The sequence below is a fragment of the Panthera onca genome, chromosome C1 (assembly GCF_046562875.1).
Source record: "Panthera onca isolate mPanOnc1 chromosome C1, mPanOnc1 haplotype 2, whole genome shotgun sequence".
Lineage (NCBI taxonomy): Eukaryota > Metazoa > Chordata > Mammalia > Carnivora > Felidae > Panthera > Panthera onca.
The window spans coordinates 72886956-72905293 of NC_138346.1; the positions used below are offsets into that span (position 1 = coordinate 72886956).

An 18338-nucleotide genomic window follows, 5' to 3' on the forward strand; every position below is an offset into this window, starting at 1 on the left:
CACTCACAGTTAAAAACTAGTTTTTCACCTCTTTGCTCAAGCCCAAGTAGTTATTATCCTGTAGTGGCCTCTACTTTGTACCAGGCACCAAATACAGTATACTCAAAATAAAAGCTATATTCCATATATCCTCCAGGGAGGTACTTATTTTAAGTCATGTTCATGTCCCTCTTGCTTCTTATATATCGTATATAGAAATATTTATAATATGTGAAATTTTATGGCTTAATTTATCATTTGCTTTTGAATTACAGATTAGCTTTAAAATCCAAACATTTGAGATATATTTTTATTAATGACTTCGAAAGAAAAGAAGTGATCCTGAAATAATTTAGCATTCCTGCCCTCATTTTCATCTCTAAGTTTAGACTACTTAATTCATTCCTACAAATAAATATGGTTTTTCTTTACTTCTGTGAAGAAAAAAATGTGGTTTTTTTTCTTCTGTGGTTTTTCCCTTCTTCATAAAATATCCATGGAATAATGAATCTGCAGTTTTCACAATCTTCTCATTTTTAGGTCTTTTCCAATCCATATTATGATTTACCATAAATTTTAAGGCATTGTTCTGTTCATCTGGTAGCATTTTTACCAGGCAAAAAGAATTTTTCTTCTAGAATTTAATATTAAAACCAGTTTTAAAATCACCTTGGAGAAATCTATTCAGTGAAATCTAGGCTGTAATGATTAAAAACAATTGAATTCCTACATCAAACCATTATTTTTCTCATACCATAATAGTCATTGCAGTGTGGTCAGTTTTGTTGTAATTTATATATAGAAACCCAGAGCTTGTTACCAAAATCTGCCTTTACATTAGTATACTTACTGCAGTTAAAAGCTTTATGTCATTTTTAGCAAATTCGTAAACTGTTTTGCATGTTATTAATATACATTTATTATTTAATTTCATGTTATAATCTTCATTTTTTAATATTTAATAATACATTATTTTCTATGAAACGATCTTTGAAAGAAGGCATAGTTTCATTTTCAAAGATTAATGAGCACTTTTTAACTGTTAACTAGTAATGTAATAGTGCCTATACTAATCCTCATAACAAATCCTATCAAAATTAAAGTATTCAGTTACCCTTAGATATTCCTCATTTGTCAGAGATCAGGCTTACCAAGAAAAGAAGAAGCTATCATAATCTGCCTCTAGATAATTCTCTGTCCACAGTTTGCTTTATATTGTTGGTAATGTTAAGCATACGCAATATCTACTGTTATGCTCTACATTTGCTCTAGCATATTATGAGCTACTGCTGTGATTTTTCAAGTGTTATAGGCTTGATAACTGCCATCCTTTCTTAATAAGTATCAGAAAATAATTTTATTTTTCAATCATAAATGTGAGATGTAAGACACACTTTATAGTATTTTTAGTTATCTGTTATAGAAACAGAATTTACTTAATGTTCGTGAATCTGATGTTTTCATTTTACTGTTATAGGGATTTAAATATAACCTTCCAAATGTTATTTCGCAATGAATGTTTTTACAGTGGAAGTTTTAAAGCTGTAGTTTAAATTTGGAGAAATAATACCATGCTGAGGTATTTAGTGATACGGTGTTAGGAAAGGTCATAAAATAAATACTTACTGTTGGAATGTTAACTTCTGCTGTTTTTGCTCCTAGCACACATGCCAATTTTAGTGTTATGTATTTTACATATATTTGATAGATTTTTAAGCTGAAGAGTGTGTATCTGCAATTTGATAAAATTTTTAAGCTATCATTGTACATATTGAGTTATATAACACTATTTTAGACTTTCCCAGTTTAAGGTTTACTGTTATATTGAAAATTTTAAAAATAAGTTTGAGCAGTTAAGCTATTTTGTTTTTAAGAGGATAAATATATAACTTTAAATTGGTATGCTTTAAAGTTTAAATGTTTCCATTTTTTAAAATATTGATTACAAGACATTTACTACAAGACATTTACTACCGTGACTGAGAATATAAACTAAAGGTCAAAATACAGTTTATAAAGCCATCCTGAAAGTTTTTCTTATCTGACTTTGTTTCTTTCCCTTTGTGAAACTTGTTATACAGAATATGCATGCATGGGGGGAAAACTCTCCTTATAGATTTTAAAGTTCTTAATGACATTAGAAACTTTTTCACAGAGAAGTAATTTTATTTTGTTCTACAAAATAAATCATAACTAATTAAATTATTTGATTTAATTTATTGTATCACTTTTCTCCTCTTTACATTTTGTGGGATCCATTTTCTGCACTTGTGACACATTTGTTTGATTTGGGTTGAATTCCAAAGTTTTCTGGTTTGGACACATTTTTTAATCAATCACAAAAAATAGATGGATAACTTAGTCAATATATAGGGTCATCTTTTTATTACCATATGTAATTTTGATACTAATACAAGTTTCCTATTTTTTATCTTAAAAATTACTCTAACTCTTACTTATTTCTTTCTCAGGATATCATGAGGATACTAAGATAAGCAAAAGATGAAATACATTAAAAATTAAAACACCATGTATTAAAGCTACTCATTGCTTTATGTGCTCTGATGTCATGTTAATTATTTCATATGTTAATGTGTACATGCTTCTGAAGTGTGTGCAGGCATTCAACCTCTAGCTTTGTTCTTTGCAGTGTACCCGAAATGTGCATTTACCCCAATTGAACTGCTCACCCGTCATGTGGTCCATATCTGTGTAATGAGAGATACATAGATGTGTATGGCTACTGTATATTTGTTAGCAAGCGGAATGTTTGTTACTAATATAAATTAGGAATTATGGTGTGTTTAATATCCCAATAACTCTTCTTCATAGCAGAGAGTTAATTTTAAATGATTTCTCATGTATTATAGTATTGCCAGATCTGTCGAAAGGGAGATAATGAAGAACTGCTCCTGCTTTGTGATGGTTGTGACAAAGGCTGTCACACATACTGCCATAGACCCAAGATTACAACCATACCAGATGGGGACTGGTTTTGTCCAGCTTGCATTGCTAAGGTAAGACTGATCTAACACTAAATTTTTTAATTGCCAAATCAAAATGCAGAGTCGTATGGAGATTTTTTAAAGATATAATTCATAAGTCATAAAAATCACCTTTTTAAAGTACACAATTCGGTGGTTTTTATAATATTCACAAAGTTGTACAACCATTGGCACTATTTAATTCCACAGCATTTTCACAACCCTAAAAAAGTATATCTTTGTACCCATGAGCAGTCACTCCCCATTCCTCGTCTCCCCTTAGCCTTTGGCAACCACTAGTCTACTTTCTGTCTCAATGGATTTACCTATTCTGGTCATTACAATATACTGCCTTTTGTGCCTGACTTCTTGCATTAGCACAATATTTTTGGGGTTCATTCATGTCCTAGCATGTAATAGTACTTCCTTTTTATAGTCAAATGATAATCCATTATATGGATATACCACGTTTTGTTTATCCATTCTTCAGTTAGTGAACATTTGGGTTGTTGCCATGGTTTGGCTACCATGAATAATGCTGCTGTGAAACATTCATACACACGTTTTTGTATGAATAAATGTTTTCACTTGGGTATATATCTAAGGAGTTAAGTTGTTAGGTCATGGTAACAAGCATATATATTTTAAGTCACTTTCTGGTCACATTTAAATTAGAAACCTGTGGACACTCATACCGATTGATTAAAGAGAAGCAACATGATAATAGAATTAGAAAGTAAGAAGTAAGAAGTGTGAAAGTGTCAGTGTGTACTGAGGGCCAGAGTCTTTGTTAGGTGTTTCCTAACTCGGGCACTCCCTTCCCGTGTTTAATCTCTTGACCACTAGCTATCATTAATCATTACCAGTAACTGCTGCCTCTCCATAAAGTAAATTCCAGACACGCATCTGTTCACCACATCCTTTCTCTTCTGTCTACCCCCTTTCTCACTCTAACTCCAACAGTCCTTTGGCCTCCAGTCCGTTTATCTGAAGACCTTTTCACCGTTTATCTGAAGACCCCCTCCCCCTTCAGGTCCTTTCTTTTCTCCTAACCTAGCTTGTAATGTGTCAACATTTCATTATCATAATCACTGTATCCACCTTTATCCTCTTTGCCGCTCTTTCACTTAGGAAAACCATGATTCTGGCTAATCCAACTTTGACTTCTCCAGCACCTATATTTTTATATCTGAATGTGGTTGGAATAAACACCCAGCCCTTTAAATTCAAGTCATTAAGAAGGCCTTTAATGGTGCCTGATGATTTACCTCCAGCTCTGTCTCCTCCATCTGTATTCTCAACTGATGACCTTACTTCCATTTCCCTGTGAAAATAGAAGCCGCCAGAAGAAAAGATCGTAAGAATTTGCCACTACATCCACCATCCTTCCTGTATGTGTGCTTACATACTCTCCTTTCTCTCCTGTTTCCATGAACTACTAGTGGCTCTAAGTTGGTTTGAGGAACCCATCCCCTCTCTCTTCCTCCTCCTCCTCCTCCTCCTCCTCCTTCTTTTTCTTCTTCTTCTTCTTCTTCTTCTTCTTCTTCTTCTTCTTCTTCTTCTGAGAGCAAGAGAGAAAGAAAATGTAAGCAGGGGAGGGGCAAAGAGAGGTAGAGGGAGAGAATCTGAAGCAGGCTCCATGCTCAGCTTTGAGCCAGTGTGGGGCTCAATCTCATGACCAACTGTGAGATCATGACTGGAGCCAAAATCAAAAGTTGGGTGCTCAACCAACTGAGCCACCCAAGGCACCCCCCCCTCACTTCCTTAGGAGTATGACCAACAGTTCTCTCTTCTCCTGCACCATCATCAGTTTTTCTTTCTCCCCTGGGTTCTTCTCATCAGCCTACTAACATTCCATCCAGCCTCCTTCCTTCCATCTTGAAAAAACTAAACAAAAACCCTCTTCTGGCCTCACTTCTTCCTTGTTCCACTGCCTTCATTTTCCCCCTTTTCTTTATAGAAGAACTTGTGGAAAGTTTTCTGTTCTGGTTCTCTCTGTTTTTTCTCCTCCAAATCACTCTTGAACTTACTCCAGTAAGATTTGTACTTCCACAGCTTCTCCAGAAGTGCTCTTATTATGACCACAAATGACTTCCACATTGCTCAACTCAGTGATCAGTGCTTTGACCTCATCTAACCTATTAGTTACATTTAATAGAGTGGAGCACTTCCTCTCCTTAAAACCCCGCTTCTACTTGGCTTCTAAGATACCATACTTAACTGGTTGTCTACCTGCCTTTGCTCTTTTTCGGTCCCTTGGTGGTTTTTCTCACCTCCCTGATTTATAAACATTGGACCACATTCTTAGCTTCAGGGTTATCTGTAAAATGGGATAGTATCTAATTTATAGAGGTTTTAGAAGATCAAATATAGTCATGTGTGTGAGAGTTTTTATGACTTTAAAGTTTGGTGACATATGTATATAATACTTTATTACGTTTTATTTGTATTATTTATATTTTATTTTATATTTTACTTTTATAATATATAATATCTTTTCTTTTATTATATGTTTATATTTTATAAAATAGCAGATGGTTCTGCCTTGCATTATATTCGCTAGTAATCACTTCTTAATTTTTCATTACTTGATTATTTTATCCTATCTAGTTAAGTGTAGTTCAATAATAATTTTCACTGGTTGTACATAAATTATGTTTTAGCTTCTTAACTGTCAACTTATAGAAATCTTCTTTAAAGCTTCACGAATTACTAACAAATTGGTGTGTTAATTCTTGTTAATCATCTGGTAGACTATAGGAGGTTTATTTTCAGTAAATTTGCTTAAATTATATCACTCCATTCAAGCAGTGGTCTAAGAATCCTAAACCCTGTGATCTAATCCAAGTGCTTTTATGTAATGCAGATTTCTAAGCCTCTGCTCTCTTTGTTTATTTAATGTAGTGAATTAGATGTTACATTTCTTATAGCAATAAAAATATTAAACATTTGATTTTGATGTAAAAAGACTTTTTTAATGTTTATTTATTTTTGGGACAGAGAGGGGTACAGAGGATCTGAAGTGGGCTCCACGCTGACAGCAGAGAGCCCAATGAGGGGCTCAAGCTCACGGACCATGAGATCATGATCTGAGCCGAAGTCAGTTGATTAACTGACTGAGCCATCCAGGCACCCCATAAAAAGATTTTTAAAGTTAATGTTATTAATATACATTTATCATTATTTAATTAATTTAATTAATTAAAGATTCTCTCTCTCCCTCTCCTCTGCTCACTCGCATACTGTCTCTCTTTCTACAATGAAAATATAATATATAGATATATGTGTGTGTGTGTATGTGTATGTGTACAGTGTAATGAGGCAAGCTGATAAACATTATTTATTAAAGAAATGTATAAACTTCATTGTCTTTTTGAAACATCACAAAAACCTTTTGATTCTGTGATTTAAGTTTCATGTTTTCCTACTGTAGTTATGAGTTTATTAGAAAATTATCCCAAGTAATAATTTAGTTCACATAAAGAACTAGAAGTTTTGGCCCATATTCATGAAATATTGTCCTTGTTAAGTGGCATAATTATTCAATCTAACTTAATTTAATCTTCATTAAATGGACTTTTTCATCATTATATTAAGCATCCTCTTTCTGTTTTCTTATGATTTAAGAGTGCTAGAAGGTCAGGCTATATGAAAACTCAGAATATCAGATATTAGTGAATAAAAATTAATAAACTAAATGGAAAGGAGACTTAGTAAAACATTTTAATTATTTTAGTGACAAGGGGGTAGTGATTCTTTGATACGATATGGGGAAGGTATCAGATTGATAGTTTGCTTTATTATTTCAGGCAATTAAAATATCTCCTTAACTATATTTCTAACTTCCCAATAGAGAACCAAATAATTTTAATTGCTTAAGAGCAATTATTTTAAAATGTTAATAGCAGAGTTCATGAAATTGTCAAAGAAATTAATATGAAATACTCCAAAGTAATGTTTTCAGCCAACTCTTTCAAGAATAGAGCCAACTTTAGATTAAGCCTAGACCAAATATCTGACTCTGCGGTCTAAGAATTTTTAACAGTCTGGGTAGGAGAAAAAATCATTTTTTGAAAGAAGGTTAGCACTATTCTGGAAAACCAAAACAAAATCGTGCATTACCAGTGACTGCCTATCTCTCTCCTAGGATCCATTATATTTATTATAACATTTAACTCTCAAAATACAGACTTGTTTCCCTATTTCTAGATGAAGGATGGGGGCTCATTGTTACATCAATGTGCTGTCTACAGTTGTAGTTACATTGCAGAAGGCCACACTGAGATTTTTGTTCATGTAATTTTAGAGCTAGAATGACCTTACCAATTGTGTGGCTTACTTTTCTAATTTTACAGATGACAAAATAGGGCCTCAGACATTTTTGTGCAAATTCCATAGCTAGTCACTGACAGAGCTATAGCTAGAATTCGTAACCTTAAATTTCAAATGTGATCTCTTTTATACTATGTCTATTGTTTTCTGCAAAAACAGACATTCTCTCTCTCTCTCTCTCTCTCTCTCTCTCTCTCTCTCATTTTTCACCATTGCTTTATTCACACCTGAGAACCACAATTTTATGGAACTCTCTTTTCATAGCAAATGTTTTTTTTTCTTTATCTTAAAAAAGCAGAGATATATCAATTTCCAGTAGATTTAATCACATATAAAGGACTTTTCCTTTATTTGACACTTTCTGAGCTATTTTTCATGTTTTAGCCTAGCTTTTCAACTACCTCTTCAAGTATCTTATTAATAAGGTCTATATTTTTGTTCATTTTCACCTTTGTTCCTAACTGTGTTCTCAAAGATAGTCCTTTTGTACCTTTAAACTCGTTTGGTTAGTGACTACACTAAAGGAATACTGCTAAGTTCTTTAGTACCAAAGATAGATTACCATAAATCAACATCTTCGAATTTTAAGAATTCTTAAGATAGATTTTTCATGCTTTATTAGATTTTAACCTTATGGGAAAACAAATTCATAAATCTCTATTAAAAATAAAATTATCAGCCTTCTAGATCAGAGATAATATTCTTTTTGTCCTGTTAGACTTACATAATTAAAAAAAAACTAATGTTTATTTATTTTTGAGAGAGAGAGGGAGAGAGGGAGAGAGAGCGTGAGGGGGGGAGAGGCAGAGAGAGAAGGAAGCCAAAGCAGGCTCCAGGCTCCACACTGTCAGCACAGAGCCCGACACGGGGCCTGAACCCACAAACAGTGAGATCATGACCTGAGCCAAAGTCGGATGCTCAACCAGCGGGGTCACCCAGGTGCCGCTAAAGTAATAAAAGGTCTGTAGATGGTTATTTTCTTATTTTTTTTTTTTAATTAAAGGCAAGTGGTCAAACTCTAAAAATCAAAAAACTTCATGTCAAAGGAAAAAAGACTAATGAGTCAAAGAAAGGCAAGAAAGGAACTTTAACAGGGGATACTGAAGATGAAGACTCTGCATCTACAAATAGTTCACTGAAAAGAGGAAACAAAGACCTGAAAAAAAGAAAAATAGAGGAAAACACTTCTATTAACTTGTCAAAACAGGAAAGTTCTACTTCTGTTAAGAAACCTAAAAGAGATGACTCCAAAGACCTCGCTCTTTGCAGGTATTAATTATTTCAGACACACGTACTCATTTTTTTGTTTAGAAACTTCCCACTGTGTTAAAGGTGACTTTTGGACAACTTTTGACAGATAGGAAAATGTACAGTCTACAATATCAGTAAATGTATTTCATCTCTTTTAATAAATGAATTTGCATTGTTTTTACTTGAAGGATTATAAAAGCTAAGTTTTTAATAAAAATAGATAATTCTAAAGCATAGATACTGACTTCAAATATTATTATTTTTTTTTTAGTATGATCCTTACTGAAATGGAAACTCATGAGGATGCGTGGCCTTTTCTACTTCCTGTAAACTTGAAACTCGTTCCTGGTTATAAGAAAGTTATTAAGAAGCCTATGGATTTTTCCACAATTAGAGAGAAATTAAGTAGTGGGCAGTAAGTAAATCATTTCAATTCAATATTTATTGAATGCTTAATATGTGTTGGGTAGTCCTCTAGTGAGCCAAAGACACATTAAATAAAAGCCCTACCTTTGGAGGGGTGTGTGTGTATATGTCTGTCTGTATGTGTGTTTGGTTAGACAAGTCAATTAGAATTTTTTGAACAATGGAAAAGCAGTGTGATAAAGCTGCTTTTGACATTGAAGGCCACCTGACCCAGCCTAAGAGGTAAAGAAAAGTAACAGGGAAGTCTCCCAAAGTAAGTAAATAAATAACATAATTGAGAGCTTTTATCATACATCAGCGGAATATTGATAACATCTCGTGTGGATTTAATAAAAATTGTAATATTTTCAGATTGTTATAATGTAGAGAGAGAAGGTCATTGGAAATTTTAAATATTAAAAGTTTTCTTGTGAGGTCTTGGAGAATACTAAAAATTTACTTCTTAAAATGTGAAAGAAAACTACTATTTGCTCTTCTCTACCACATTCTCTTTGTGATCCTACCCAAAGAATAAAGTGACTTCCTGGCCACAGTTAATGATATTGGTTAGACTACTTCAAATTCCTACCAGCAAGTAGCAGCTGTTAGTGGAATTGAGTTGGTTCTGAACAGTGGCCCATTTTGGAGCCACAAAAATGAGGCTGTTCACTTACCAAATAAGCCCACACAAAAGCATCCCCCATGTAAGTGGCCAGGAGCTGGGAGCTTGTGTGTTCTCTTCTCCATTCTCCTCTGCTCCTCTTACTCCTTCATACTGGTTTAGCTTAATCTACCCTGTGACCGTAATTTCAGGCAAGGTCACAAAAAATATGGAGAAAGAAGGAATTTTACATTGAAGAATAACCGTAAGATAGATTTTAATCACATTATTATTGGTGGTGGTGGTGGTGTTGTTATCCTTACAATGCAGTATGTTGTTTAGTTCCTCTTAAATGTTCTTTTGGTGAAAATCACTGTGCTCCATAATTTACATTCAGTGTAGAAGAGTTAAGTAGAATTTAACTCCTAATAATCAGTGTCCTTCTCACATGTATGAAAGGATTTGAGAGACTGATCAAATGATTAACTTATTTCTTTGGAGACTGAAATGTCAGCCTTTCAAAAGATTATGTCTTTTTTGTTTTATTTTTTAAAAAATTATAGAAGGGATCTGCCCCAAATCAGAAAACATTTAAAATTATTAAAACTATTGGTTCTAATGTGAACCAAAAAGCAATGGCTGCTGTCTGGATATAAACTAGTTCTTTAGCTTTTTTCTTTCAAAACAATGAGATGTTTAGGTGGGCAGCATCATGGGCTCTATGATCAACATGGCCACGACAAGACTTACACAGAAAGACTTGACATGTGTCTCCAATTCCTGGATGGAGGATCAACCTAAGCCTCCAGATCCCGAAAATAAACACCAAGGCAGAATGCCTGGTGAATGGAGGAAGTCACAGCAGAAGCAGGCAGAGAGAGGGAAGCAGTTCTCTATAATCCTGTTCGTGATGCCAGCTGTGTGGGAGGCAAAATTTAGTGGATTCAAACCCTTCTAAATCCAAGTTGTTTGATTAAACCCAAACTAATAAGTTGGAACCAAAACTCATAAACATTATTTCAAATGTTTAAACTAGAAATGTATAAAGTAGAGTGGAGGAAGTACCTACTTTAGCGACTCTTTCTGGGTTCCATATACTGCTCCATCCTTCTGTAAAGGAAGAGGGACAAGACATAAGAATAGTATTTGTTTCACCAGAATTCTAGTCTCCCCAGCAAAAATCATTAACCTTCTCTTACAGTAAGGAACAGTCTAAAGAGGTAAATATTTCTCAAAGTAACCTTAAAATATTTTATAAAAATTATTCCCACACATGTTGTATGACTCCGTTTATATTAAACTTCCAGAGTAGATAAATCCACAGAGAAAGACAGATTAGTGGTTGCCAGAGACAAGATAGGGAGGGATGGGGGTTAACTGCTTAATGGATACAGGGTTTCCTTTGGGGATAATGGCAGGGTTTTGGAACTAGATAGAAACGGTAATAGTAAATGTCGTGAATGTACTAAATGCCATCTTAAAATGGGTAACTTTATTTTATGTGAATTTGCCTTCATTAAAAAATAATCCCCAGAAGAACAGGAAAATAGGTGAGGTGACATAAGTTCTGAATTAATTTGGTGAGCCCATTGCAGATAGAGAAAAGTTACTCCTTTTATTACGGCACATAGTAGAATGGAAGTGGGAAGAAGGGGAAGACTATACAAGACAGTCCATCAAAGAAATAATTCTACTTTCCCAGGTCTCAGAGCTTCAGTGTGTACTTCATGGGTATTTCTAATAGGTAAATTATTTTAGTATCTAGCTTACCGTAAGCTAGAATTAATTTGAATTTCCAGAAGCCGTCTTGTGAACTGTATTGGTTTGGCTTCAGTTGGCTTCAAACAAACCACTCTTTTTTTTTTTTTTTTTTTTTTTTTTTTTTTTAACTAATGAGTTTAGGCAGATTCATTCACCTTTCTGTTCTTTTCTCCATGTTCTTACAGAGAAAGAGGATTGGACTTATTCTGCCAAAAAAGAACTTGAAGCCACAGTGCTTCTTATGGAAAGGCAGGTCCTCATAATGTTACCTCTGATGAAGGGATAACACGTACTTTTTTTTTTTTTGGCTTGTTTTGGATTATCACACTCCAGTGCTTTAGCAAAAGAGCACATTTGAAGAGAAAAGAACAGAAATGGGAAATGGGGCAGATTTAACACAGAGCAATATGTCCTGAGATGTATGTGTGTAAAGGCTACAGGGCAAGTATAACATTTACAGTGCATAGGAAGTATTTACATTATTGCGACTAAATATTTTTTTTATGTTTATTTATTTTTGAGAGAGAGAGGGACAGAGCGTGAGCAGGGGAAGAACAGAGAGAGAGGGAGACACAGAATCTGAAGCAGGCTCCAGGCTTGGAGCTGTCAGCACAGAGCCCAATGTGGGGCTCGAACTCACGAGCTGTGAGATCACGACCTGAGCCAAAGTCAAATGCTTAACCAACTGAGCCACCCAGGTGCCCCACAACTAAATATTTTTGAATATGAATGATAGGGTACCACAGTTGGTCAGAGGAACTAATAAATCAGTCAAGTGGGATGAGTCTTGGGACGGAGAACTATGTACAGGTCAGACAGGAAATTGGATGTGGGAAAAAGGCTAGTTAGTTGAAATATATCTTGATCTTCAGAGAAATGGTTTTTTTCCATTTAATCTTTTTAAATCTTAACTACATGGTTCAGAACACATGCAATTTTTTAAATGCTTATCTATAAGAAAGTACAATATGTTTTCTGTCAGTTTAAATGTAGTTATCCTAATCTTTTTTTCTTTCAGTTTTATTTTTCCTTTTACCTTTTATTACATCTTCATTTGTTGATAAAAGAAAGCCACCCTGTAAACACAATCTCTAAATCATGTGTTTTCTTTCAGATATCCAAACCTTGAAACCTTTGCTGTAGATGTCAGGCTTGTTTTTGACAACTGTGAAACATTTAATGAAGATGATTCTGATATAGGCAGAGCTGGCCACAGTATGAGGAAGTATTTTGAAAAAAAGTGGACAGATATTTTCAAAGTGAGCTGAAGTTATAATAACCTCTCTTTTTTTTTCCTTTTAAACAAGGACAAATGAGACCAGCAATGTGAACTGTATTTACATAAATGTGCAAGGCACATACATAATGACTTTTTTTTCCTTAAAATAAGCATCACAAAAAAACAAAAAAAAAAGTATCAGAAGAATGATACCATTTTTAAAGGCTTCACTCCTACAACAACCAAGGCCCTTGGTTATTGGTTTGTGTGATTTATCAGCTAACTTTGGTAGAACAGGGAAGCACACCCAAAGAATTTTCAAAGGAAAGGGTGTTATAGTGCAATAGCAATTAAAATATATCAAATCGCACTGAATATTCAACACCAGAGCTCTAATGTGGGAAATGGTTCTCCTTTCCCTCTCAATAAATATCTATTTTTCATTTTTTTACTTTGTAGTTTATTTTTTAGTGAATGTATTTAATTTTATGAATTATTTATGATTAAACCACATCCAGAATCTTCGTTTTCTGTGAAAAGGAAGAACTAGAAAATTGCTTTAAATCTTGAAAATACAACAAGGAATGTTTTAAAATATAAAACAAAGCCAAGTTAAACTGTTTACACTGATGTGCTATAAAGCACCAAAAATAAACTTTACTGTAGAGTTACAAGTACATTTTTATATATATATATATATATATATATATATATATATATATATATATATATGTTGCTGCATCACTTGTGTAGTTAAATTGTATTTCAAGACAGTGAAGAAAAATTGACATGTATATACTGTTCATTATTGTTTATATTAAGTCTTGTTTTAAATATGTATTATGTGTATATATTGTTTGGAGACATTATTGTTTACGCCTTAGAAGGATTGTAGCATTTTATTTTAGTCTGAAGGTAATTATAGCTATACAGCTTGTACAGTAATTATCCTCTACCAACACTGTGGCGTCTCCTTGATCTTGGTAGTGCCTGCCTTTGAAACAGGGTGTAGGGGATATTAGTTTTCCATTTTTCTATTTTGTTATATAATTTTAAGCCACCAGGGCCTAAATTAAAGTATAATCATTTGTATCCATGTGGAATAAAATTGTGACAATTTCCTACACACACAGTATTTTTTCATAGAAACATTTCCTTCCCATTTGCCTTGCCTCAGAAATAAATTTAAAAGACATTTGTAACCACTGTGTTTTATCTACTGTGTGTTGTGGTGGCCTGTTGGAGGCAAATAGATCAGAATTTTTTTTGTACCTATGTAAGAGTACTTGAAGTTTTATTTAAAATAAAATGTTGTGAAAAAGGTAGCATTCTTTTTTTTAGGAGTGTTATTTTTCACTACTATGTGTGGCACGGATACAATAAAAGACTTTTACAAACTAGTTTTTTAGTTTTTCTTAATGAGCCTGAAAATGTTCATTTAAATTTGATTTTTTCAAAATCATAAAGGAGGAACAACAGACTGTAGCTCAAAGGACAGTGGGCTGGATGGAGGAGGGTGGTTTTAAGTCAAATGTTGTGACTTGCATCTCTGAACAGCATTTTATTGTTTGTTTTTTTCATATTTTCAATATGAAAATTTTAGAATACATTTTAAAAGTCTTGTTCTGAATGAGAAATGTCTCTACTGGTAGACATATAACCCAGTTGTCAATAAGCAAAGTTGATCCTATGAATTACTCTAATAAGTCGTGAGCTACCAATTCAAGCATTCTTGAAATATGATTTGATGCCTTGCTGGGCTCTGAGGAATCAGTGGTGAACGAGACAGGCACAGACCCATTGTGGAGCGTACAGCCTAGTGAAGATGTGGTCCTGAGACGATGTCCTTAGAGAATGGTTTTAATAGTGAAGGAAGAGTAGAAAAGTTTTGAAGAAAATATTACTAACTTTAAAATGCTTCGAAGCCACTGAGTATTTTCCAAAATTTCTAGATTGTTTGTGGAGACTTCTATGAAAATCAGCTGTTGTTATGTAAATATGTCAGTTTTTGTTAACCATATACTGCACTGATGCCTTAAGGGGCTGGTGCTTCATCAAAAAGACTATGCGAAGAAAAGAACAAGGTGGTGCTGTGAATAAAGTGTCTGGTTTCTGTGTTTATTGAACTGCCAGATGCTCCATGGGGAGTCTTCTTCATGGGGGTGTTGTGCCTTAGGGATGATACATGCTTACATTAATTTATATTAGATGGTATATAAGCAGCTTGATAATAATATGTCTGGTGTCTGAGGAGCTCATAAATGAGAAATAAAATACTTAAACACACAAAGTACAATTTTTCAAGAGTGATAATTTTCTTTTAAAAATAAATGTCCCTGAAAAAAAAAGGAAATCTTGGTAAATACTGGCTCCTTTATTTATTTTTTTAATGTTTATTTACTTTTGAGAGAGAGAGACAGAGAGAGAGAGAGAGAGAGAGAGACAGTGTACCAGCAAGAGAGGGGCAGAGAGGAGACACAGCATCCAAAGCAGGATCCAAGCTCTGAACTGTCAGCACAGAGCCTGACATAGGGCTCAAACCTGCGGACTGTGAGATCATAACCTGAGCTGACATCAACCACTTAACCAACTGAGCCACCCAGGCGTCCAATAGTGGCTCCTTTAGATTAGTGTCTTCGTTATTGTTACTCACCAAGGGTAGGCGTTCAAGAAGTGGACATGATTGGAAAAGGGCAATTGGTCTGGGTAACTATTGTTACTATAAATTTGTGGATCCTTTGTTTTGTGAATGAATCTTGCACTGACAGTACCCTGGGTTGGGTATATCTACAATCAACCAGTATCATTTTTCACTTTAAATATAATAACATTTTCCTTACCCTCTGCTGTCACACAACAAGTATACGCAACATACTTTAAACTAGGCTTTAAACCTGAACACTCTCCACTTTAGTTTTGATGGCTCTGTAAATTATATGTGGCTTCCCCACATATTTAGATTTAGATTATCACTCAAGGAGTAACCAACCAAGAATAACTGAGTAATAGAAACACAGAAAACACAGAAAATAGTCATCAGTTTGAAATATGTAAAGAATAATTCAATATTTATTTAGTTGTTAACAGTAGTGAAAATTGAACAGTGAAAATTTATCTATGGGTACACGTTGAACTCATAACTAACTTACTGTAAATGCAAGGTGATTGTTTTTTCTTGTTTCAACCCCCAAACGAAATTTGTTAAAATCATCAATTTAATCAAAATTATGAGGATCTAATCTGTCCTTGGTACCTTATGCACCCCCTCTGTGTTCCTTCTCTTTTCCATCACCTCCAACCTCATCCCCTTTCAAGAAATTTAAAGTCCTATTCATTTAGCCACCCCGTAAACACATTCTCAACCAGGAAATCTGGTATCAATCATTTACTCCTCCTGTAAATTTTATTTGTGGGCTCCCTCTCTTCAAGGTTATTTGTATCTTAAATATGTCCATTTGAGAAATGAAGGAAGTTTGTGTTCTGTTAAAAGAATTTCATGCCAACAAGGAGACAGAGTAAGTATTTTTAAGAGAATCAAAATTTCCCTTCCATAGGATTATGACTCATAAAAAAAAAAAATAGAACACTAGGAAACTAATAGAGCCTTATCTACTAGGAACTTGGCTCTAGTGAGAGATCTCCCAAACCTGAGAGGGCTACACTACTATACCTTAAAGAAAAAAAAAGTTAAGCCTCAACTGTATACAATTGAGGTAATTTCTCTCTCGATTCATGTCACATTCTTCACATTGTTCTTGCAAAGACTTTATTTTTCTAGTTCTTCATTCAGCAACTCTTCGATTTCCTTCCCCCCACGTACAAATACTTTGACGTGTCTTTCCAATTAGCCTTTTATATATTTATTTAGCAACATGTGTATCTTTACAAATATACAGTGTGCAAAACAGTGTTTTTTTTTAACTTTATCAGTTGCATTATGCTATAAATTTGTTTTTCTTTCGAGTTTCAAAAAGTAATGTGTACATCTAGTTCACTACTTTTGATTGCTGCAAGGTATTCCGTCACAGGCTCATACCATACTTGGTTTCAAATTTTCTGAGAATGAAAATCTAATATTGCAGTGAATATTGTCATACATATCTTCTATGGGCCTATGTGTGGAAGCCGGTTTCCAGGATGTTTCCAAATGATCTCCACTTTCTGGTATTCATGCTCTTGTATAATCCTTTCCCACATTGTATCAAGGTTAGCCTGGGTGACCAACATAATATGGCAGAGTGATGGCCTGTGCATTCCCAGACTAGGTCATAAAATACATTGCTGCTTCCACCTTGTTTTCTTGGATCACTTGCTCTGGGTAAGCCCAACTATTGTGTTATGAGGATACCCATCTGGAACAGCCAATAGCTAGCACCAGCTTGCAAGCCAAATGACTGCAGCATCTTAGAAGTGGCTCCTACAGCCCGAGTTAAACTTTCAAATGACTGGAGCCCCAGCCAACATCTGGACTACAGTTTCATTAAAGACCCTGAGCCAAAACTACCCAACCAAGCTACTTCTGAGTTGTTGCTTTTTTTTAATTAAAGGATAGTTTACATATTAGCGTCAATTGTACATCATAGTGATTTATTTTGTATATACTATGAATTGATCTCCATGAGAAATGTAGTTACTGTCTACCACCATATGAAGTTATTACAATATTATTGACTCTGTTCCTATGCTGTACATTATATCCCCATGACTTTATTTTATAGCTGGAAGTTTGTTCCTCTTGATTCCCCTGCCTATTGCAGCCCCCTTCAAACCCTTCCTCTTCTGGTAACGGTGTGTTTCCTGTATCTATGAATCTGTTTTGCATGTTTTGTTTCTCCACATATAAGTGAAATCATATTTGTCTTTGTCTGACTTATTTCATTTACCATAATACCCTCTAGGTTCATCTATGTTGTCACAAATGGCAAGATTTCATTCCTTTTTTGTGGCTAATACTCCGTTGTGTGTGTGTATGCACACAACGTATCTTCTTTGTCCATTCATCTGTTGACAGACATTTAGGTTGCTTCTATATCTTGGCTGTTGTTACAATGAACATAAGGGTGCATACATCTCTTCAAGTTGGTGTTTTTGTTTTCTTCAGATAAGTACCCAGAAATGGAATTGCTGGATCCTGTGGTATTGTTTTAATTTTTTGAGGAAACTCCATACTGTTTTCCATAGTGGCTGCACCAATTTATATTCCCAACAGTGTATAAGGGCTCCCTTTTCTCCACATCCTAGCCAATACTTGTTATTTTATGTCTTTTTGATAATAACCAATCTAATCAGTGTGAAGTAATATCTCATTTTGGTTTTGATTTGCATTTCCCTGATTAGTATATTGAGCACTTTTTCACATGACTATTGGCCATCTGTATGTCTCCTTTGGAAAAATTTCTATTCAAATCCTCTGCTCATTTTTTACTTGGGTTGTTTTTTGATATTACATTGTGTGAATTCTTTATATATTTTGGATATTAATCCCTTATTGGATGTATGTCTTGCAAATATCTCCTCCCATGCAGTAGGTTGCCTTTTCGTTTGTTAGTGGTTTCCTTCACTGTGCAAAAGCTTTTTAATTTGATGTAATCCCATTTGTTTATTTTTGCTTTTGTTGCCTGGAAAATGCTCCAAAAAATATTGCTAAGATTGATGTCAAACAGCTTACTGGCTATGTTTTCTTCTAAGAGTTTTATGGTTTTAGGTCTCACATTGAAGTTGTTAATCCATTTTGTAAATTTTTTTGTATATGGCATAAGATAATGGTCCAATTTCATGATTTTTCATGTAATTGTCTAGTTTTTCC

The 18338-nt window shown here is 34.2% G+C and overlaps 1 protein-coding gene across 24 annotated transcripts in view; it reads left to right on the forward strand.

Annotated features, from left to right (window-relative positions):
• Positions 1 to 13932, forward strand: part of BAZ2B (bromodomain adjacent to zinc finger domain 2B) — a 434969-nt gene extending 421037 nt beyond the window's left edge. For all 24 annotated transcript variants that reach the window (XM_078451217.2, XM_078451213.2, XM_078451224.2 and 21 more), the window contains 4 exons: positions 2850 to 2996; positions 8299 to 8564; positions 8818 to 8961; positions 12428 to 13932. In XM_078451217.2, coding sequence (XP_078307343.1) covers positions 2850 to 2996; positions 8299 to 8564; positions 8818 to 8961; positions 12428 to 12581 — 711 coding nt within the window. In that variant the 3' untranslated portion in view covers positions 12582 to 13932. The remainder of the gene's footprint in view (positions 1 to 2849; positions 2997 to 8298; positions 8565 to 8817; positions 8962 to 12427) is intronic.
• The last annotated feature ends 4406 nt before the right edge of the window (positions 13933 to 18338 follow it).